The sequence below is a fragment of the Megalobrama amblycephala genome, linkage group LG4, assembly GCF_018812025.1.
Source record: "Megalobrama amblycephala isolate DHTTF-2021 linkage group LG4, ASM1881202v1, whole genome shotgun sequence".
Lineage (NCBI taxonomy): Eukaryota > Metazoa > Chordata > Actinopteri > Cypriniformes > Xenocyprididae > Megalobrama > Megalobrama amblycephala.
In genome coordinates this window covers 11,990,203-12,013,529 of record NC_063047.1, presented here as the reverse complement: position 1 = coordinate 12,013,529, position 23,327 = coordinate 11,990,203, and the positions used below count along the sequence as shown (strand labels likewise).

The following is a 23,327-nucleotide window of genomic DNA, read 5'->3' as shown; positions in this document are numbered from 1 at the left end:
GATTCTTTGATAAACAAAGTTCAAAAGAACAGAATTTATATGAAATAGATTTTTTGCAACATTATAAATGTCTTTATTGACACTTGTCATCAACGTAATGAATTCTTGCTGAATAAAAGTATTATTTCTTTTTTATGAAAAAAAGTCTTACTGACCCCAACACTTTGAAAGGCAGTTTATACAAAAATTGTTTTTAAATGACAGTGATAAGGACTTCTTAAAGGGTTAGCTCACCCAAAAATGAAAATTCTGTCATCATTTACTCACCCTTGTGTCGTTCCAAACCAGAAAAACTTTCGTTCATCTTCGGAACACAAATTTAGTTATTTTTAATGAAATCCGACCGATTTCTGTCCCTCCATTGACTGCTACGCAACCATCTCTTTGATGCTTCAAAAAGTTCATAAAGAGAGTGAAAAATAATTTCATAGGAATTGAACAGTTTAGTCCAAATTTTCTGAAGAGGCACAATCGCTTTATATGGTGAGCTTCTGCAAGAGGTTTGTTCTCGCACGTCAAGCAGGTTCAGTTAACTTTCTGTTTGTTTGCTGATCAATGCTTATATGTGAATAAATTCAATCTGTTCATCATATAAAGTGATTGTGTCTCTTCAGAAAGTTTGGACTAAACCACTCAATTCATATGGATTACTTTTACGATCTCTTTACGAACTTTTTAAAAGGTCAAAGTGGTAGCTGCCTAGCTGTCAATTGAGGGACAGAAATATCTCAGATTTCATTAAAAATATCTTCATTTGTGTTCCGAAGATGAACAAAAATCTTACGGTTTTGGAAAAACATGAGAGTGAGTAAATGATGACAGACTTTTCATTTTTGGGTTAACTAACCCTTTAACTTAAATCTGATATTGACAAAACTACACCACACTTGACCACGCATTATGCCGTTCAACTCACAGTTTTGTGGGCCAAACCAAATTGGCATAAAACTATTCCACCTTAAATTCGATAGCGTCTCAATTTCATAGTGGCACTACAACGTGCTTTGAAGTGCAAGCTTTCTGTGGGTTTTCACATTTTCAAGTTATTTACAAAACACATGGCACCAATTATGTGGGGAAAAAAACTGCTCAGTCGTTCAACCCATGGTCCCTCCATGCCACAAAACAACAGATACTGGCCCTATAAAGAAATTCTCCCTATAAAGCCTGTCACACAAATATCTGCTAACCAATAACCACCTCAGCCAAATTCCTTTATTATCATTCAAAGTGACTTAAAAGCAGCTCCAAACAGAGAGTCTAAACAATTTGTCTTCACTACTAAACAGTTACTAATGCTTTTATAAACTCAAGTTAGACTCTCCAGGGCAAAAATCTTTTCTAATCTTTTAAACATAAGGGCAGAATAGAACAACCAATCTGACCACAACATCTGTTGAACCGTAGCTCATTTACAATTATACTGTTTGACTAATTTCATCCTTGCTTTAATCAACATAAAGATTGCACTATCACCAGATCCTGATCTGGCCATCTGCACCTCCTTAGCCTATAACTGAGGAAGACATGCATGCACCACCCCCTTCTTTTGGGATATAATCAATACCTAGTGCTTTAATGTGTCCCATCCCCCACTTTTCAAATAGTTTTTCACCCCTGCACAAATCAAATCAAAGGGGGATGAGCAATGAATTTCAGTAGTCTGAAGGGGTGAATGGACAATGGCAGGGTAAGGACAGAAACTTACAGGGTTACCCAGAGAGGATGTGTAGTCCACTAAAAACATTATAAATAAATATAACACTAAAAATAATTCAAACCTGTTCAGATGATTATCTGGGAAAAGTTTCCATGGACACAGGAACTCAATTACCAAAATGAATTCACTTTTGAATCTCATGTTGACCTACATTGCAAGGACAAATGCAAAAACAGAAGACTAGAAGTGTGCAAAACCCTGCTAAAAACCAGCCTAAGATGGTCTCCCAGCCTGGCCAAGCTAGTCTTCAGCTGGTTTAGATGGTCAGCCAAATGGTCTCCCAGCCTGACCAGCTGACAAGTGGCTAAAACCCATCAAAACAAGTCTGACTAGGTTGAGATATCAGCTAAGACCTTAGGCAGGTTTAAATTAATTGTTTCAACAGGAAAACTTTATATTTGTTTTATTATTATTAACATATATAACCTCAAAAGCAACATTTTGTTCAGCTTGTACTGATAAACATTTGTTCTGTCCATCTTTGTTTGAATAGAAGCTGGTTGGCACCGAAACTGCTACATCACAACCCCCCTCTGAAGTTTACAAAATGCCACAAGTTTCAACAACTTCAGTTGCATGCATGCGTTACTTCATTCCTCCTTCGGTCATCTACCAACAGATGCCGTAAGCACGCAATGCACGACCGAATATCCGAAGAAAGACCTCTTCCTACAGTAGAGGTCTTAGTTGGGGGTCTCTCTCTATACAATGAGACAGAGGTAGAGATCTCTTACCTTTCGATCTCTTTCACTGTCACTTGCTTGGCTCGGACGCTCCTTTCTCTATCCACCGTAGAGAACCGCAACTCAAGGGGCTGTTTGACAGGGAGTTCACACTAAATGTGTTTTAATCTTCTTTTACATGATGTTTTTCTCCTGGGCTGAAGTCAGCCAGCCCCGTCCCAGGCGCGGCTCGCGGAGGAAGTGAAATTAGAGGCGTGTACTGAGGATGAGGGAGCGTCTTAGAAACAAAATAAACGGGAGGAAGAGCCATGAGCATGAAAGGGGGTTCTCGAGTGGGCGGAGCTTACAGACCACGAGACATATGTTGAGCCAACACACTTTCAATTAAATTGTATTTGAAACACTAAATTCATTTTCATGTCAAACTTATTATCGTCGCATACAGTCAGGTGCCGAAGAAACACAAAAGGGGTCTTTTTATGTGATAAGTGTCACTTTCTTTGTCAGATTAGTGAACGATTCGTTCCTATGAGTCGGATCTTTTAAATGAACCGGTTAACAAACTGGTCTGGAACTGACTCGGTCGGAGCGCCCGTTTTGGACATGTTTCAATTTAATTTTAAATTTTAAATTGTTTAAATTTTATAAACAATTGGTATTAATAAACAGAATTTTATTAAAATCTGCGGAAATCTGTATGCTGAGAAATGTAAATAATTTTAGTGCTGTTACTGTGAATGCAAATTATATTTAGATTGACTGTTTTTTATTAGCTGAATCCTGGCTCAAAACTGAAGCGTGACGCACTAAATTAAAATAAACAAAGTTTGTATTAAATCTGAATCGTAAAACCTATCTAATGAGCTGTTATAGAGCAAGTAATGCCTCGCTAATATGTAAGGGACCACGTACGTTCTGATGTAGAGAGTCACTAAATCGCTTTTGAACCGGTTCTTTGAAACGAACTATTCCAAAGAATCGGCTTGAGGAAACGAGTCATAGTTCACTTACTTCTTTTCTCAACGCAGGCAAGAAAGGACCAATCACAGTCGTTTGTGATTGATGGTTAATCCATTTTTTGTCATTTAGTAGAGCTTGATGGGGCAGATTTAGATTTGCATGACAGGCAAAAGTCTTTGAATGTAATACATTTAAATATTACACTTTGTCACCAGTTTGATTAAACTCGCCCTGATATTTTGAATCTGCGACCATTTTATAATCTTTTTATGCGACTCAAAGGAGAAATCTTCTTCCGGAGCCCCAGTGCGACCCCTTGAGGAAAGACTACTTACTTGGGATAGAGAGGGAGTAAAAAAATCCTCTAACATTGTTAAGATTCTACTGTAAGGAGCAGGGAAGAATTTTATCTACACGATGGCAATATGAAGCCTAATTCTCACCCATATCTATTTAATGACATCAATAACCTTAAATTATTTGGTGACATTTTATAATAAGTTTCACTTTGCCTAATAATTAAAACATTACATTGTGTAATGTTTAACAAATAATACTTACAATAGTCACAATTACTATTTTTTAGAGCTGCTGTACAACCGAAATGAACTCCTGTTATCACTGTAAAGCTGCTTTGTATGTTGAAGGTGAACTGACATGACTGAAATCTTTATCGTCTTGTCCTGTTTTCTGTTCTCATCCTTTGAACCCATTTAAGTGCCCATGTCTGTACTTAAACATCGCCCCACCCTAAAATGAATGGGTCACATGTGTTCTTAACTTCCATGTTCAAGGCCTCCAGCTTCAAACGTCACTGAACCCTGGAGGCGCGGTGACCTCTGTGCCGTAAAATGGTTGTGTAAAGTGAATACACATGAAAGGTTAGGATCATTGTTAAAAGCAATTAAGCTGAGCTATTGAGATAATTGAATGCTTCTCATAAAGATTAGAAAGAAGATGGTTCTAGGTCTGAGTTAGAGGTTTAGACAGCTTCATCACATTTCAGAGCATATTAAAAACCAGGTACTGTACAACAGAAACATCTTATGCTAAGTGAAGATCGGACTCTACCATGATCCTGACTGAAACCACTATGGTTACTAAACAGATAACATTGTAAAGTTAGGGTGTTTTTATTAAAAAAACACCATTCAATCGTTACGATTACTGACCACAAGGGGTCGCTTTAAAGGGTTATTTCACCCAAAAATGAAAATTCTGTTATTTATTACTTACCCTCATGCCGTTCCACACTAGTAAGACCTTTGTTCATCTTCAGAACACAAATTAAGATATTTTAGACGAAATCCAATGGCTCCGTGAGGCCTCCATAGGAAGCAATGACACTTCCTCTCTCAAGATTCATAAAGGTACTAAAAACATATTTAAATCGGTTCACGGTTCGTGGTTCAATATTAATATTATAAAGTGACGAGAATATTTTTGGAGTGCCAAAAAAAACAAAATAACGACTTATTTAGTGATGGCCGATTTAAAAACAATGCTTCAGGAAGATTCGGAGCACAAATGAATCAGTGTATTGAATCTACTGTTCGGAGCGCCAAAGTCACGTGATTTCAGCCGTTGGCAGTTTGACACGCGACCTGAATCATGATTCGACACACTGATTCATTTGTGCTCCGATGCTTCATGAAGCAGTGTTTTGAAATCGGCCATCACTAAATAAGTCGGGGTTTTTTTTATTATTATTTATCTATTTTTTGGAGCTCCATAAATATTCTCGTCACTTTATCGATCTTGAGAGAGGAAATGTCATTGCTCCCTATGGAGGCCTCACGGAGTCATCAGATTTCAACTAAAATATCTTAATTTGTGTTCCGAAGATGAACGAAGGTCTTACGGGTGTGGAACGGCATGAGGGTAAGTAATAAAAGACAGAATTTTCATTTTTGGGTGAACTAACCCTTTAAAATACAACACCATCAGTAGCACGTTGCTAAATCAGCACACAAGAAAACAGTCATGACTACCACAACTGGATTTTAATTCATTTCGCTCTCTAGTCTCTGAAATACATGTTTATTTCCAATTTTGTATTATAACTATTTTAAGATCATAATTACATACAGTATAGCAATTTTCTTTTACAATGGATGTTTACAAAAACAGAAAACCAACATGTCTGGAAAGATTGAAGCATGTCAGTTTGTGCTTCAGTCTGACCAGTTAAAATCTATTCTGTGCCATATGTAATATAATAATAAATCAATTTACATTAGTAATAACAGCATTATCACCAGTTTCATAATACAGTCATTCAGGAAATAAAAAAAAACACCATCCAAATTAAAATTATTTACAAAGTTGAACAGGGTGACAGTCCTCTTTTACATTAGAGATGTATTTTAGAGCATTGTTCAGTTTCCATGTATAGACATTAAATCACACCCTTCAAAATCATATCACCATGCCAAATAGTTCTCTAAAGAGATGTCGCTGTCTAAATTCAGCAGCAGTGGTTCAGAGTAACAGCCTTATCATGGCTCAAAGCAACAACAACAAAAAAAGTTGTGTGCATTTCTTTACATGGGTTTCATCTGAGACACAAGATGGTATAAATTACATTTGAATAAAAGACAAAGCAATGACTCCAAACAGAATCATGTGTTAAATTCAGTACATGTGTAATCAAATGCATTATTCTCATTTAAAAAAAAAAGTGCAAAAACAAACGGACTGTTACTAATATCACCAAGCATGTTAGCATAATGCACTGTTTGAGCAGAATGTGTGTTTACTTGGGGCTATTGAAAGCCACAATTATCAGACTTTTCAAATAAAGAAGCTCTTATTTATTTATTTGACAGTTAAAAGAGATATTACTGCCATATTGTCCAGCATTGTTTTAAGGTCTAGGACAAGTGTGATGACATGTAGAACTGTACACATTGTACGTAAGCAGAGATGTTCTAGAAACGTACAAACAAAGTAATGTATCAAAGTTTAATATACTGAGTATTTGGCATCTATTTGGCATCTGTATGGCAATTGTTTGTGTCAGGTTGTTGCGTTTGTACAGTACTCCATTACATGATATTAAAACACATGCATACAGCAAAACAAAAAACTTAAGTCTTACATGGAGACTTAAATGGAATGGGTTTGATTCTTTAGAACATGGTATCAAGACACGGGTTACCCCTCGCTCACACCTGTGTACAGTACACAAACACACCCCCAAGAAAGGCAGTAAGGACACTGCTCCCCATTTTCTATATAGTGTGGAGGAGTGCAGCTCAATTAGAATAACTAAAGAAAAAACAGGTGAGAAAAAATGCAGTAAAGTTCACAGTTGCCAGCTGGGCACCAGGGGCATGTTCATCAAGGTGAGTCCTGATCTTGAGGTCCATTTATAAGTTTACAATTTCATGAGCCACAAACTGTTTCAAGCGCTCCAGGTATTGTCCATACAGCTCCACGTCGTTGTGTCCCGCACCCTCCACCCAGAGTGGCTCCACAGGCCGCTGGCAACGCTCATACAAGGCCAGCCCATGGGAAAAATCAATCACCTCGTCCTCTGTACCGTGGATCACCAGCACCGGAGAGGTGACTTTAGAGATTTTGTCAATGCTAAAGAAAAAAAGAAAAAAAACAATTGAGCAGAGTGTTCGGCAGTACAGTGTCGTAAATCATCATTATGTGATCTGTAAAGTAATTTGTATGCGAGACAAAGGGCAATTGTATAAAAAAAAAGTGGTTCTTTGTATTTTTCTACTGCTGTCTAAAGAACACTATTTTTCTTTAAAAGATAAAATAAAATAAAATAAAAACAAACCCCATAATCTTAAATGCACATTCTTTGTCTTTCTAAACAAAAAGGTTTTTACCCTTTACAAATATCTAGCTGAAATTTATTCCTGACTTAGGCTGTACAAATCTGAATATTTGCGTATTCGATTGGAATCTGATTTAAAATATTGACTGTCCACACTGTGCGTTTCGTTTCTGCAGCATCTTTCAGCATGTTTCCTATAACAACGTCTGACATGTTTACTTTTTACATGGCGTGATAAAGTGATATATATACACCACACGAAATCCGATTAGAGTGGTCAGACTGAAACGGATTTCCAGAAATGCAATTTAAATAGGATTTCAAATCACATATGAATGTAGCTTGAAACGGATTTGTAAAAATCACATTTCATGTGATTTTCTTGCTATTCACACTTGCTAAATATGATTTGATTAGAATTATGATCCAGATATGCACAAAAGTTGGATCTGAACTGACAGTCTGAACATTAATTTATTGGCTGATCAATATGTATTAGTAAAAATGTTTTAGCTCATTTCAAATAATTATTTGTAAAAGTAGGTCTCAGATAACATACACTACCATTCAAAAGTTTGAGGTTGGTAAGATCAAGGCCGCATTCACTTGATCAGAAAATACAGTAAAACTGTAATACTGGAAAAAATATATAATTAAAATAACTATAAATATAACTATAAACTATATAAATAATACAAGTATATTATTGTAAAATATATTAAAGATTAAGAATATTTTAAAAGTCATTTATTTCTGTAATGGCAAAGCTGAATGTTCAGCATCATTACTCCAATCTTCAGTGTCACATGATCCTTCAGAAATCATTCTAATATGTTTATTTGATTTGGTAATCAAAAAAACATTTCTTATTATTATCAAAGCCAAAAGCAGTTATACTGCTTAATATTTTTGTGGAAACTGTGATAAAAGTCATTTTGATCAATTTCATTTGCCCTTGCTGAATAAAAGTATTAATTTCTTAAAATATATTTAATAAATATTTGTTTTTATTTATAATTTTTAACAAAAAAATTAAAAATCAATTTTTAAATCAAGCATGAAAATATAAAATGTCAGCTGAAATCAGACTATGTTTATCTATTAACATTGTTGATTTAAAATGGAAAAGCACAAACAGTGAACTACTGGAAGATATTGGTCACTAGAGGGCACACAATAACAGTAATGGCTAAGAGGCAGAGAATAGATGAACCATCCAGGAGCTTCATCTGCAACATCGCTGCTCAAAGCAAAGCATGAACAGTATGTGTCTAATTGGTATGAGATACAGGACAACTGATGGGAAAAGTGTGGTGGAAAAATTTGGAAAAGATTATGAGTCTAAGGTAAAAGAGAGAAACTCACTTGGGGAATGCATCGAAGCAGTACGTCTTCTTTGTGTCAGGAAAAGCCACCCGCATGCCTGAGGTCAGAGGGGAGTGGAGGACTACGGCAGCGCTCTCGTACCGAGAGGCCAGATCCACCGAAGGGACTGTACCAATACTCTGGCCGTAAATTATCACATTCTCTGGCCTGATCCCATACCTAGAACATGACATTCATATGAGTTCAAACACAGACGCACATAGACACCTACATTCTGATGATGCTGAGATCAGAACATAATTATCATGAATCAAGGGTGCAGGCTGTTGTTTAACCTACTTTCAGAACCAGACAAACTGGGAAGCAGCCTTGGTGTTTTGTGGTTAGCTTGAATGACCGAGTCTTTCACATGACTGCTCAGAATCATTACGTAACCTCAATTACCAGGCCCAGCTTAAGTGTTATTACTTTTACAAAAAGTCTTAGGCGTGAGCCAAAATTTAAGAGCAGATACTAGAACAAGGAGCCATTAATCAAACCATTCCTGCAAGTCAAGCTGCTGGCAGTCAACAGTCTCTATTCCATTTCATCAAGGGAAAAAAAGAAAAGTCTCTTATGCTCAAAGCACACAAGATTTTTTTGGTAACACTTTACAATAAGGTTCTATTAGTTAATGTTGGTTAACGCATTAACGAACATTAACAATGAACAATACATTTGTTACAGTCTATTTTAATCTTAGTTAATGTTAGATAAGGAATTACAACTGTTCATTGTTAGTTCATGTTATGGCCATTAACCTGTTAAATGTCACCCCCCTTTTTGAGAATATACATGAAAATGTATTATCCAAACTTAAATGGTTGTAATTCAAGAATGCTTTGGAATGTAGACATAAGTTTGGTCTCGTTTTAAAGAAGACAGTCAGCAGATTATTGCTCAAGTGAAATCACTTCAAAAAAAAAAATGAAAGTATGAAAATGTTATGAAAGTTTAAATTTACTGTAAATCAAATGTACTGTACTAAATATTTTATATAAAATATATATTTTACAAAATAATTTTACTCTAAAATTACTATCAAATCAAAGCCATATGTCAAACCAATTTGTGTTCCAAATTTTAAGTTGATATCACAAAAAATAAAAGTTCCCAAAAATAGCCACCGGGTGTAATTGAAATTCTATTGATTTTTTTTTTTTTTCATTCTCCTGTAACAAATGTATATATTTCTGTCTAAATATCACAAAACAGTTATTTTTTATTATAAAGTAGTTCAAATAATTTTTGTAATACAAACCCTGACACCACACACTAGGGGAGGAGCTCGCTAAAAGAATTTAAAGTACCATTTTCATGGTAACGCAAGGTCCAATTTCAAAATGGTTTTCACAGGATGAATCTTAAGCTTTCTAATGATATATAGTTTGTCAACATTAGATCAGGTTAAGAATAGGATATTATTGTTTTAAACATGCATTAGCAAATGGGCCCAAAATAATAAAATTAACAGATACAACTTTTGTTTTAATAATGCATTAGTAAATGTTTAAATAAAAGATTAATAAACGGTTAAGAAGTATTTTTTATTGTTAGTTTATGTGAAATAATGTAGTTAACTAATGCTAACAAATTACGGTAAAAGCCTTATGGTAAAAGTGCAACCAATTTTTTTGTATGCACATTAAAATTCTGCTTAATATAGACTTTTTTACATTATAATAGATTAATAAAAAAATTAACTTACTAATATTATATATTACAAAGTTATTAATATTACTATTATACACACAGTATATATTCAATACAATATGCATTCAAAAGTATGCTGAGCAACTAAGGAAAGGAAGAGTGAGCTTGATGACATCCGTCACTGCATGATAGTGATCAATTAATTGATTACCGTCTATAGCAAAAAGCCATAAGCAGAGATGCTTTCAAGAAATCCAGTGAGAATCAAGAAAGTATTTCAGTTTCATTTCTCTTGTACAGTGAAGCTAGAAGGAACATTTGTAGTTAGATCAGCAAATGACTGCGTGACTATCCAAACATTTCTACTATGGAGAGGATGGTGTATAGGTTGGTTATCCTAGGGGGCAGTGTGTTCACATTCCATGCCATATTATAAAGCGCATGATCACTTAGTCAGCTGACTGCAGTGCCACAGAGAGGTCTGGGTGAAGAGATCATGGACGGGAGATGTAAACGAATGACTCCAAAAGTAGGACATATAATAAGCATATAGTAACACATATTAAACACTAAACGACTAATACTGTACATTGTAATGTGTCCAATGTACAATTACACAGCAATGTAATGCACTGTGAATGATGCTTCCAGTTCTCTAGTAGTATAATGCTTGACTGCTGTCTTGGTGGCAAACAGAAGGTTATAGAACTGGTTTTGAAGTTGAAACTGAAAATTGTTGTATGACCAAAATAAATATAAATATTTGCGTCTGATCACATCATGAATTACATTACCTACACAATCATGCCACCTCAAAAAAAAAAAAAAAAAAAAAAAGTCTAAAATCTTATTCAGATTATACAATGGGCCGTTGAGACCAATACAGTCATCAATTTTGTCCTCAGAGACAAAAATCACATGATTCTACATTACTCTGTGTGATCATGTGAGAGAAGGTGGAATGTGTTTTGGCAGAGCAGATATTTGAGGATGAGAGAAAGGAGAAGGGACAGACTCTACAAAGTCTTTTTCAAAAAGAAGATTCTTTAATAAACAGTTCATCCAAACATAATTATTGTCATTATTTACTCTTACTCACTCTCATGTTTTTTCAATCCCACATGCTGTTATTCTTTTCCAATGAACAAGTAGGAATTTAACAATTGTTATGCAGCTCTTGCCATCCAACAGTTCATAGTTACCCCTTACCCAGTCTTAAAGTAAAATAATATGAAGTAAAATAAATTAAAAAAAAACAGCTTTGTGTGAGAAAAAGGCTCTTCAAGCGTCTTGGAGACGTTGCCACAGACTCCTTGTGCATACACAAATCCGACTGGATTACAATTAATGGTAAAATAAATATTTAGAAATGAACACTGATGAGTGACTGATTAATAATCACATTACGTGCAGTCCTAACTTGTATGCAGATGCAGTGCTTTTATTTTAGCATTATGATGTACATGTATATTTAAAGTACATATTTAGGCTTCAAAACGTGTTGCATGCTTTCAGATTCAGGTGAACTCTGTTGGTCTGTGGAATGGTAGGGCTTCACCAAAGAACTAATGAGTTATAGAGTACTCATAAACACTAAATGAAGTACTCCCATTTCATTTCAAGCTGCTCAATATGTTGGCTATAAAGATAAGAAAATTAAATCAGCACTATTCATTTCCATGGCAACAAATCATAAATTGTTCAGATAAACAACAACATATACCAGACTACCTTTATTAAGTTAATATAGCAACTGGTTGACAGAAAATCTACACTTTTGGATACAAAAACCTGCTGTGTTACACCAGCAGGAAGTTATTTTTTACTTCCTGGGTAGACAATGTTGCCATGACTGCAATCGGGCCTGTCCCTCCAAGGCTCACTGGGAATCAGTTGCTAAGCAACCAATCAATATTTGACTTGGAGAACTGGCTGCTGGCACCTCCCCCTTCACCTCTCAAGAGGGAGCTGCGCTCCATGAAAGACTGACACTAAATTCTCACAGGCTTCTGGAGTGGGCTCCTCTCAGCTTTCAGCCCCAAAACACTCAAGCACAATGGTCATTATGTCAGTTCAGGAGGAAGGGGGGCACAGGGGTCTCATTCAATACAGCTGCTACTGCTGGTTGCCGTGGCGTTTCCTTTATGACATCACAGTCATCGTCTTCTGAGGGGGGAATTCTCTCTCAGACAAAAGCCATTTCCTTTGCTTCTTCCTTTCACCGGAACGGTCTCAGACTTTTGGACGTGGAAGACAATCCACATCACCACCGTTTTACTGTTTTGAAGATGAAACCAGATGGTTCTGTTTGGTAGAAGTTTACATACACCAAGCCTTTTTGCAAATGGCCATATTTCAATCACACACAAACTAGCTTACTGCAATGGCTAGCTGTGATAGCAGATGGTCTTATCTGGACCAACCCCTTAGATATGAACTCGGCCCAAGTTGAGTCATTCAGGCTGCATCAAAATATTTCACTGGAGTTCCCGGTGCCTCTTCTTGTAAACGCTTAGTGCGTATGTACGTGTGTCATCTGATGTTTCAACACTGACTCACCTGGATGAGCAGACAGAAAGGTGTGGCTGTCCTACACTAACATAACACATTCTCATAATGATTCTCTGCTGTGGTTCAGCAAGGCATGTTGCCTGTAGCAGTGGCTGGGACTGAACTTGTGCACTCACAAAAACATAAACATTATACTTCAAGCTTGACTGGGAAGTCTTTAGGAATTGGGATTGAGAAATATATTGGTATTGGATATTAAATTGTTTACACCTATTTTAAGAGTTAGATCATCATCGAGCACCACATTAAAATGACAGCAATAGATCAGGACTCTTACATGGAGCGAGTAAAAGGACATGGTACACAATCAAAACTGATCTTGCTACCTGATGTAAGAGCTGCTTTTTTGTGATTGGAAATCATATACCATTGGCCACTCTACAAAGGGACGAGCAAAAAAAGCTTTGTTGCACGCCTCACTGAATCAATCAGCATGGTCTGATAAGCACTCTCGTCTATTGAGATTAGATGGAGAATTTTCAAGGCAAATATTTTCAACAGACATCTAAAGGCAGGTGCTCTTTATGCTAGCTGTTCCGAGGATTATATTTGAGTCATGTTTAATCCATCAAAACCTGAAAAGCAGATGAAAACCCAAAACCTCACAGAAACACAGACATATGTGCCTGTAAAAACACTATACTGAAGTGAAACATTTAAAGTCCATAGAATCCTTACACAAATTTTCTGAGTATCAATTAAAAGGTTTGGAGACATGGCATCACTGTGATTTTTCATAGGTTAGCTATAAAAGCACAATTTGTAATCTCAAGATCCTCTATTCGAGCACAATTTAATAAATAAATAAATAAAAAACAGCAGGCCATCTCTGACAAAAGGGATTAAAATGCCAATTACCCTCCAAAAATGGTGGGGAAAGAACTGCATACAATGGCGACCTACCAAGCTTTTGCTTGAAAAGGATGAAAAAAAGTGTTTCTATGAATAAAGAAAAAATTCCCAGCAGGGGCCATGGTTTTATAGGAATAAGAGAAGATTTAGATGGGCCGGCCTACTTACTCCTACTCTCTCTCAAAACACACAAAACACCTTACACAAACATACACATAAACACACAAAGGAAAACAGTAAAGTTAAATTCTTCAGAGTGGCAGTCAGACTGGTTTATCTGCACTTTAATCTGAATCGTGACCTTGTGTGTGATCCAGCCTGATGCATCTTCCGTGGCTGATATGGTAATGCGTGGGAACATTGAAAGTGACCAGTGGAACAGCGTGGGACTGCTGCATGAGCTACAACCCAACCCTCAGGGATATGACTTGTCAAACAACGTGGACTGTGTTCAAGAGCATCAGCTGTGCTTTCTGACACCACATGCATGCATGCACACATATACAGATGCAGCAGCAACACGGGCACACGGCCGTTATACACACTTACCCAAAACATTATTTTGGTCATGAACACAAAGCCTTTTTGTGTTCGTTATTCTCCTTCTTGCAAGAATGATGAAACTGCAACATCCTGCTACATCGAAGTACAAGCAATTAACAAAACGAATTTCTCATGACCAGCAACCACAGATGACATGCATACAGAAAGACGGATAAGAATTTAGGGCACATGATACAGCGAATGGCCTTGAGATAGTTTATGTCCACAGTGTCTCAAATACCTAGCTGCCACTAAAAAAAAAAAAAAAAAAAAAAAAAAAAAAAAGAGGAAAAAACAATTCAGCCATCTGAGGTCTGAATTAGTGTGATTCAGCTGTTTATGAGGAAATAAGACATGCCTTTGCTGCACACTTCAAAAATCTAAATACAACCACAGTTTGAACCAAAACATGACTCTTGACCTTATGAGCCCAAAGGACTTCAAAGGATTTAAAGAAGCACAGGACATGATGGGGGATGGGGTCCAAGGGGTAAAGGCAATATTATATATATATATATATATATATATATATATATATATATATATATATATATATATATATATATATATATATATATATATATATATATATATATATATATATCCCCCCTAAGCCCTTGGGATTCACAAGGACAAAGAAACGACAGATACCAAAGTGACCATACAAAATACACCCCTGAAAACAAAACAGGGGTGGTCACCCCAAAGACCAAACTCAAACATTGGCTAGACCAGACCAGCCAGATATTCAAAATTTTGTATCTGCATTTTGTATTTATGATCTATTTTATAGATCTATAGTAATATGAATGGGTAGTATTTGGGATGTGCAAAACTACATGTTTTCAAAATCGACCAGGTGGGGGGTTTCTGTGTATATTTAGAATGGTTTCAGGTTCACTTGACATGTTTTAAGCACTATTCACATAAAAAGCATTCTTGCAGCAGGACTGAAAAATAGCAACACAGGACAAATGCTCTTGAAAAGCTTTTTTAAAATCAACGTAACGGAACGCAGCGGTCTCAAGACATGGTTTTAAAACCTAGACTATATTTAACTTAACACGTCACTGTAAAAACAATACGGTAAAAAAAAAACAAAAAAAACAATGAGACATTGCACAAGTGCTTTAAATGGAGAAAAAAAAACCTTTACCATACTCATTTACCACAGGAAATGAGGATTTGAATGGTCAATTGATAAAAAAAATAAAGATTACAAAAGATTATCGTTTTAAATAAAATTCTGTTCTTTAGAAAGTTCTATTCAGACTATCTGTCTACAAAAAATTAAGCAGAACTACCGTTTTCAACATTTATAATAATAAGGTTTATTTAAGCACCAAATCAGTATATTATAATGACTTCTGAAAAATCATGACACAACACTATTGGCTGCTGAAAATTCAACTTTGCCATCACAGGAATTAATTATGTGTTTTACAACTATAGGACAGGAACAGCTAAATAAACATACTGCATCTAAACCAACATGTGTATTAGATCCACTACACACTAAATTACTGAAAGAGTTGTTACTTGTAGCAGAAGAACCCCTTCTCCACATTATTAACTCGCCTCTAACTCTGGGTCATGTCCCAAGACCATTCAAGCTGGCCGTTATTAAGTCTCTCATTAAGAAACCACAACTAGATCCAAATGCATTGGCAAATTTTCAAATCTTCCATTGAAAATTTCCACAGGAAGAGCTAAATAAACATATTGCTAACAGTTGTTCTGCTTAATTAATTGATGTCTAAAATACTAGAAAAAGTTGTGTCTGCTCAATTGTGCTCCTTTTTAAAAAAAATATATATTATATTATATTATATTATATTATATTATATTATATTATATTATATATTCAGTTAGGTTTTAGGCCCTATCATAGCACAGAAACTGCACGCTCATTAAAATAAAAAAAAATGACTTGCTTTTAGCTTCTGACCAAGGCTGCATCTCAATACTAGTTTTACTAGATCTTAGTGCTGCGTTCAACACTACAGATCATGACATACTCTTAGGCCTTGTTTACACCCGACATTAAGATGCGTTTTGGTCGATCGGATCACTAGTAGACAAGGGAGACACATACCCGTTTACACCTAGTGTTCTTTCCACTTTCTACCACTTCTGTTCATTTCTTCGACAGGAGGGTCTATGGGTGGGTTAATGTATGGGCTTTTTCAGAAATTTCGGTCTAATGGCCGAAATAAGCTCACGCAATTTATGAAAGCGAAAGCCAATGATAGAAAAACATGGAGAACAGCAGCTTTAGCTGCTTTTTGAAAAGCGGCAAGACCATGCAGAATGCGGCAAGTGCATGTTAGAACTCAGGAATGGAGAGAGAACATTGTGCTTTACGATTTTCATCTTGAAAACAAACATGGGTCTTCAGCTGACAAAGTTTAAATCCCATCTGGCTAGCGCGCTTCCCATAATGTTTACGTATTAGGTCAGTAGGCAGAGAGTAGGCAGACTTTTGCGTGCTGTTTGAACACATTCATCCACATGAGCATATACACCACAAAAACAATCCAGTCCAATGTGTTTGACTACCTTTGGAAGTGGTCGAAAGTGGACAAGCTCAAAATATTTTAGAGCCTGTTTACACCTGTTTTTAGCTTCGTCCACTTGTTATGCGATGTACTCATTTCATTTTAATTTAATTTCATTTATTTATAAAGCACAAATAAACACAACAAAAGTTGACCACTGTGCTGTACAGAGAAGAAAATAAAATAAAAGACAGTAGTAGTAAAAAGATATCACTAAATTTAAGAAAACAAAGAGTTACAATGAATGAAATGCAAGACTAAGAAGATAAGACTGTAACTTCGATTTAAAACCATATACAGACGAAGCAGATCTTACAGATAAAAGGAAGACCGTTCCATAACTTAGGACCGGCCACTGCAAACGCACGGTCACCTCTCAACTTCAATCTTGATCTCGGATAAGACAGAGTAATACTGTCTGAGGATCGCAAGCAAAATTTTAAAGGTGCCACAGAATTGAAAATTGAATTTACCTTGGCATAGTTGAATAACAAGTGTTCAGTACATGGAAATGACATACAGTGAGTCTCAAACACCATTGTTTCCTCCTTCTTATATAAATCTTAAATAACCTCTGAAGAACAGGCGAATCTCAAAATAACAGACTGTGATGTAACAGTCGGGATCATTAATATGTATGACCCCAATATTTGCATATGCCAGCCCATGTTCAAGGCATTAGACAAGCCAGTATTAACGTCTGGATCTGTGCACAGCTAAATCATCATAACTTTATGCAGGTAAGCAAGCAAGAGCAATAGCGAAAAATGGCAGATGGAGCAATAATAACTGACATGATCCATGATAACATGATATTTTTACTGATATTTGTAAATTGTCTTTCTAAATGTTTCGTTAGCATGTTGCTAATGTACTGTTAAATGTGGTTAAAGTTACCATCGTTTCTTACTGTATTCACGGAGACAAGAGCCGTCGTTATTTTCATTATTAAACACTTGCAGTCTGTATAATTCATAAACACAACTTCATTCTTTATAAATCTCTCCAACAGTGTGTAACGTTAGCTTTAGCCCGTTAGCCACACATAGGCTACTATCAAACTCATTCAGAATCAAATGTAAACATCCAAATAAATACCATACTTGCATGATCTGAGGCTGCATGACGAACAATTTGTAAAGATCCATTTTGAGGGTTATATTAGCTGTGTGAACTTTGTTTATGCAATGTATTATAGAGTCGCGAGCTTGGGCAGGGAGCGCGAGCATTTAAAGGGGAAGCATGCTGAATCGGCGCATATTTAATGATGCCCCAAAATAGGCAGTTAAAAAAATGAATAAAAAAAAAAAAAATCTATGGGGTATTCTGAGCTGAAACTTCACAGACACATTCAGGGGACACCTTAGACTTATATAACATCTTGTGAAAAAGCATTCTAAGGCACCTTTAAATTCAACTCTATAATGCACTGGCAACCAATTAAGAGACACTAAAATTGGAGTAATGTATTCTCGTTTACGAACCCCAGTTAAAAACCCGGCTGCGGCATTTTGGACCATCTGAAGCTGTGACATGGAGGATTGGGGTAATCCAACATACAATGAGTTACAATAGTCCATTCATATAAAACAAAAGCATGTGTGACTCTTTCAAGATCTTTAAAAGACAGAAAAGTTTTAACTTTTGACAACAGTTTAAGATGAAAAAAACATGACTTAACTACTGAATTGCGATATACTCATCTTAATACCAGGTGTAAACAGGGCCATAGACCGATTACAAAATTACACTGATATTCAGGGACAGGCGTAGGTGGTTTAGATCATACCTATCTGACCGTTAACATTTTGTTTATTTAAACAGGGAATTATCCAAGTTAACATCAGTAAATTATGGAGTGCCACAAGGGTCAGTGTTAGGCCCCCTGTTATTTTAAAATACATGCTGCCCCTTGGTAATATTATAAGAAAACATGGAATTAGTTTCCACTGTTATGCTGATGATACCCAGTTATACATTTCACCATGTCTAGATGAAACCTCTAAATTATCCAAGTTGACAGATGTTAATATTGGACGACCAGTAATTCTCTTCTATTATCTTTGAATAAGACTGGGGTATTACTTATTGGACCAAAAACTTGTATACAGAATCTCCTAGAATACAATTTGCATTTGGAAGGATGCACTGTTTCATCCTCTACAATTAAAGACCACAGTGTTATATTAGACCGCAACTTGTCTTTTAAAAATCATACTTCGTGTTACAAAAAACAATCTTCTTTCACCTCAGAGACATTGCTAAGCTATGGAACATGCTATCTGTTTCTGATACAGAAAAGCTAGTTCATGCATTCATGACCTCTAGACTGGATTATTGTAATGCATTACTAGGAGGTTGTTCTGCATCCTCAAACAAGCTACAGTTCCAAAATGCAGCTGCTAGAGTTCTTATCAGGTCAAGAAAATATGAACGTATAACCCCAATACTATCATCTCTACACTGGTTACCTATTAAGTTCCATATCGATTACAAAGTATACCTACTGACCTATAAGGCCCTAAATGGTTCAGTTCCTGTGTACTTAACTGATCTTCTATCGCACTACAATCCATCACGCTATTTAAGGTCACAAAACTATGGACTTTTGGTAGTACCTTGAATATCTAAGTCCACTGAAGGAGGTAGAGCGTTTTTACATTTTCTCCAAAACACTGTAGTAGCCTTCTTGCTAATGTTCGGGGCTCAGACATATTCTCCCAGTTTAAATCTAGATTAGATTAAAGACATCTCTTTAGCCAAGCATTCACATAACGCATCTCATAACCTCATAAACTCGTAACACTCCAGTTATATCGGATCAAATGCACATGACTATCTTTTGATTGAATTCTTATGAACAGCAGCTATGCAAATTTCCTATTTGCTTTCTCTTTCCATCTCGGGAGGCCCATCCCGATGTAACTAGAGATTACGCCAGCTCCAGTTTGGATCCAGCTTCTTACGAAGAATAAAACAATATGAAACTAGTATTTTGAAAACTGCTATACAAATTAATGTGAATCAAATTATATTTTGAAGTATATTCAAATAGAAAAAGTGTTTTTAAACTGCAATATTTGCAAACATAAAAAAAAAATCTTACTGCCTCTACTGAATAGAGTCACTCTATTCAGGAAGTGTGGTAAGAGGCCAGTGTGACTTCAGATGGGGAAATGTAATGAAACAGACAAAAAACATAAAGAAAACCTGATAAACACTACTGATAACAACAACAACAGAAGTCTGAACAGCATCAAACAACTACCAGAATGAAGTGGCTTTAAGGTTTACCCTCACCTTGTTCGTAGTGCATGCCAGGCAGCGTCCACATCAGCATACAAATTCTTCTCTGAAGGCTTCCCTGAGCTTGCCCCATAACCCGAGTAGTCATAGGAGAACACGTTACAGTTGATGCGGGAGCCCAAGCCGATGTAGAAACTACTCATCTGACCCAAGTCTACAGCATTACCATGGGAAAACAACAAGGTGTAGCGAGCGTTGGGAGAACATCGCACAAACATACAGGCGATTCGGTTCCCCCTAGATGTCCGGGTCATGAAACACTCAATGGCATCCTTCTCCCGAGCGGAGTACTGCCAATCCGCACGCTCAGAAAGGTGGAGGGTCCAACGGCTTCCGCTCTCGTCGCACATGAGAGTGTAAGTGGGCTCCGGAGGAAGGAAGGCTAGCTTGGAGGCTATTCTGCTTGGGCACGGTGGACAGCAGAAAAGGCAACACAGCTCACTCAGTGACAGGTGATTCATCCTTCACTTGAGAAGAACAACACAGCAGATTGGAAAATGAGGAGTGGAAACACAAAGTACAATACAAAATAATAAGTGTCTAGTTCACTCATACATAAAAATTCTGTCATTTACCCTTTATCATTTCAAACCTGTATAACTTTCTTCTGAGGGACACAAAAGAAGATATTTTGAACAATCTCTTCTAAATCGCTTCTTTTTTTTTTTGTCCATAAAATAAAAGTAAAAGGGGTTGTTTTGAATCCCTCTGACTTTAATTGTGTGGACACAAATATATGTATATATCTTTTGTGTTTCACAGAATAATGAATGTCATTTGAAACAAAAGGCTAAATTATAACTTTTACATTTTTGGGTGGACCACAATTTTAAAGGTGAAGCATCAAGAGCGTAATCTGCATAGTAAGATGAGAATTAGATCGCATTTAAAAACATTTTTAAAAAATTAAAAATTACACACGTCACCTTTATCATCTTATGCGGACATACCATATATACAAGCAATGTCTTTACTCAAAGAAGACCATAATAGTTTACTTAAGATGAGTAAATATATGTAGACCTCTTAGTGAATCTCAACTGAACTAAACAGTAATGTTGTGATCCAATACAACAGGTGAGTATGTCCTTAGATTGTTTATTCCCTGTAGTTTAAAGTAAATCAATCTTAAATGTCCACTCTGTTAGGACACACACAAATACAACCTAAACAGTGTCTGGGGTGAAACTAAACAGATTTCATTTTCACCCCAGTTCTGCTGGCAATATTTTCTATCTTTGTGCTAATTTGATGTCATTAATAATGACTCTCAGACGTCACCCTGAGGTTAGATTTGACGTGTGCTGTCATTGATCAGATCACTTGTTCTACAGGTCATGACAGCTGAAAAACACCCTCATTTTTCTGGTCTCTTAGAAGACAATAAGGTTAGACTTCTTTGGAATATCCAGTGTTTTACAAATCTGGGAAACATATCAGTAATCCACATCACTGCTTCCTAATATTACAAAAATTTGTCTAGAATTTTCTTGAAAGCACTTTACCACCTTATTATGAACTCCATGTAGGTGACCAAATAAATTTAGAACCAAAAGAACCATTTAACAGTTTTCTTAACTAACTGGCTGACCAGAGGTGTAAAGTACTTGAGTAAATGTAATTAGTTAAGTATCTTTTTGGCTACTTTGTAGTTGTACGGAGTATCAAAGATATTGGCAACTTTTACTCTCTATTTGACTACATTTTTGAGCAAGTAAATGTACTTTTTACTCCACTACATTTGTGATGAGTAATGCAATAACAAACACATTTTTCATGGCAGCTAACTTTTTCTGCAGCAGTTTATTTCTGCTATAAAGCAGTGATATGGCCATCTAAGGGCATAAAGGTACTATATCTTGTGCATTTTGCCTTTACTCACCCAAAACTTGTCAACAAGGATACTTTACGTGAATGTGAGTGCATTAGCAGGTAGTTGCTGATCGCAGATGTTTTATTTATTAGATGAGGAAATAACTGCACCTGGTGATGAGGCTCAAACCAGCACATACAGTAGACTATTTAATTTTACTTAACATTGTTTTATTTATCCGCTATATTGACAAGACCAAACTGAACACACTTTGAGGTGTTCAGTTTTATTTTGATTTTAGAAAATAAACTTGATTTCTCATCTTACAAATCAATCATTTCGTATTTTCACTGGCATGTCTCTCAAGACTAGTGCATCTCTGAGACTACATTCAGCATGGGTAAAATACTTAAGTACTGTTAAAATCAGATACTTTAAGACTTTTACTCACGTTGTGTTGGAATTGGTGACTTGTAACTTGTAGTGGAGTCATTTTCATGTAAGGTATCAGTACTTTTACTCAAGTATGGTTACTCTTTACACCTCTGTGGCTGATCATAGCTTTTGTTAACAGACCAAGATCTGACCCATGACCATCAAATCCCCACCCTCAGTTTCATTAAGCGGGAAACCATCTTGTTTGGGGCATCTGGACTTCACATTTTAGCAAAAGCTAAAATTACCATCACAATATTACATATCACAAAAGACATCCCAAATGATTGGCTGAGGTTTATCTTTTTTCCATTAAAAATTAGAATGAGGGGGAGGGGGGATACAAGAACCTGTTATTTCACTCACTAGAAGAAGGTTTTTAAAGATTACTTCCCCTTATGTATTAAACAGACAATATAGACATATTTAAGACTTAAGTATTCGATATCAATATACATATAGATATTACGAGATGATATTAAGTAGGCAATGACAATGACCTCAATTGAAACAAAAGTGTTTGCTAACTGAAACAAGCTCAGTTAACATATTAATTATATTATTTAACGAATGAAACAGCTTAATTGAAAAGGCTGAGCCATTTGGTTAGCTCGGTCAGCTAATTACCTGTGCTAGAAGACCTCGAAGTTGGAAAGGTTGGTGAAGGCTGAAACGCTTTGATCTGGTGAAGTCACTGTATTAGAGGAGTCAAATATGATGAGATTCCCTTTAACAGATCACTCCGTCCACTTAGCCAGATTAAGAGTCCATCAATACCTGCCTCTGGTCCGTCCGATCTTGTCAACATGTGGTCACTGTTTAATAGTCAAACGAAACCGAAGACTGAATGTGTTAATACAGACGTGAAGCTAATAACTAGACCAGGATTTCTAATCTAATCCATCCGGTACGGGTGAGCTCATCTCATACCAACGGGTGCCCAACGCTGGCTTTCTTCTGATTTTCTTGCGGAATGCCGGATATCAACGTCAACGATGAACGCTCTATTGGCCAATCAGATTAATGGATAGACATGCTCGACCAATCACACGCGTCCTCTCTGCTCACGGAT

The 23,327-nt window shown here is 36.3% G+C and overlaps 2 protein-coding genes across 5 annotated transcripts in view; both read right to left on the bottom strand.

The window, feature by feature from the left end:
• cemip2 (cell migration inducing hyaluronidase 2) overlaps positions 1-2,712 on the bottom strand; it is a 34,274-nt gene extending 31,562 nt beyond the window's left edge. The window contains exon 1 of the mRNA XM_048187565.1: positions 2,455-2,712. The gene's annotated coding sequence lies outside the window, so the exon portion shown is untranslated. The remainder of the gene's footprint in view (positions 1-2,454) is intronic.
• Positions 2,713-5,347: 2,635 nt separating this feature from the next.
• On the bottom strand, positions 5,348-23,264 carry abhd17b (abhydrolase domain containing 17B, depalmitoylase). Of its 4 annotated transcripts, none has more exons than XM_048187555.1 (5): positions 23,033-23,264; positions 22,883-22,949; positions 20,002-20,469; positions 8,525-8,704; positions 5,348-6,954 (listed from the first exon to the last, which is right to left on the bottom strand). In XM_048187555.1, exons 3-5 carry the CDS (start codon positions 20,466-20,468, stop codon positions 6,735-6,737), a joined length of 867 nt encoding a protein of 288 aa, XP_048043512.1. In that variant the 5' UTR covers position 20,469; positions 22,883-22,949; positions 23,033-23,264; the 3' UTR covers positions 5,348-6,734. The 4 variants fall into 4 exon arrangements, with proteins under 4 accessions (XP_048043512.1, XP_048043510.1, XP_048043509.1 ...); XM_048187553.1 differs by having other exon boundaries at positions 20,002-20,474; positions 23,033-23,256; XM_048187552.1 differs by having other exon boundaries at positions 22,883-23,263.
• Positions 23,265-23,327: the final 63 nt, after the last annotated feature.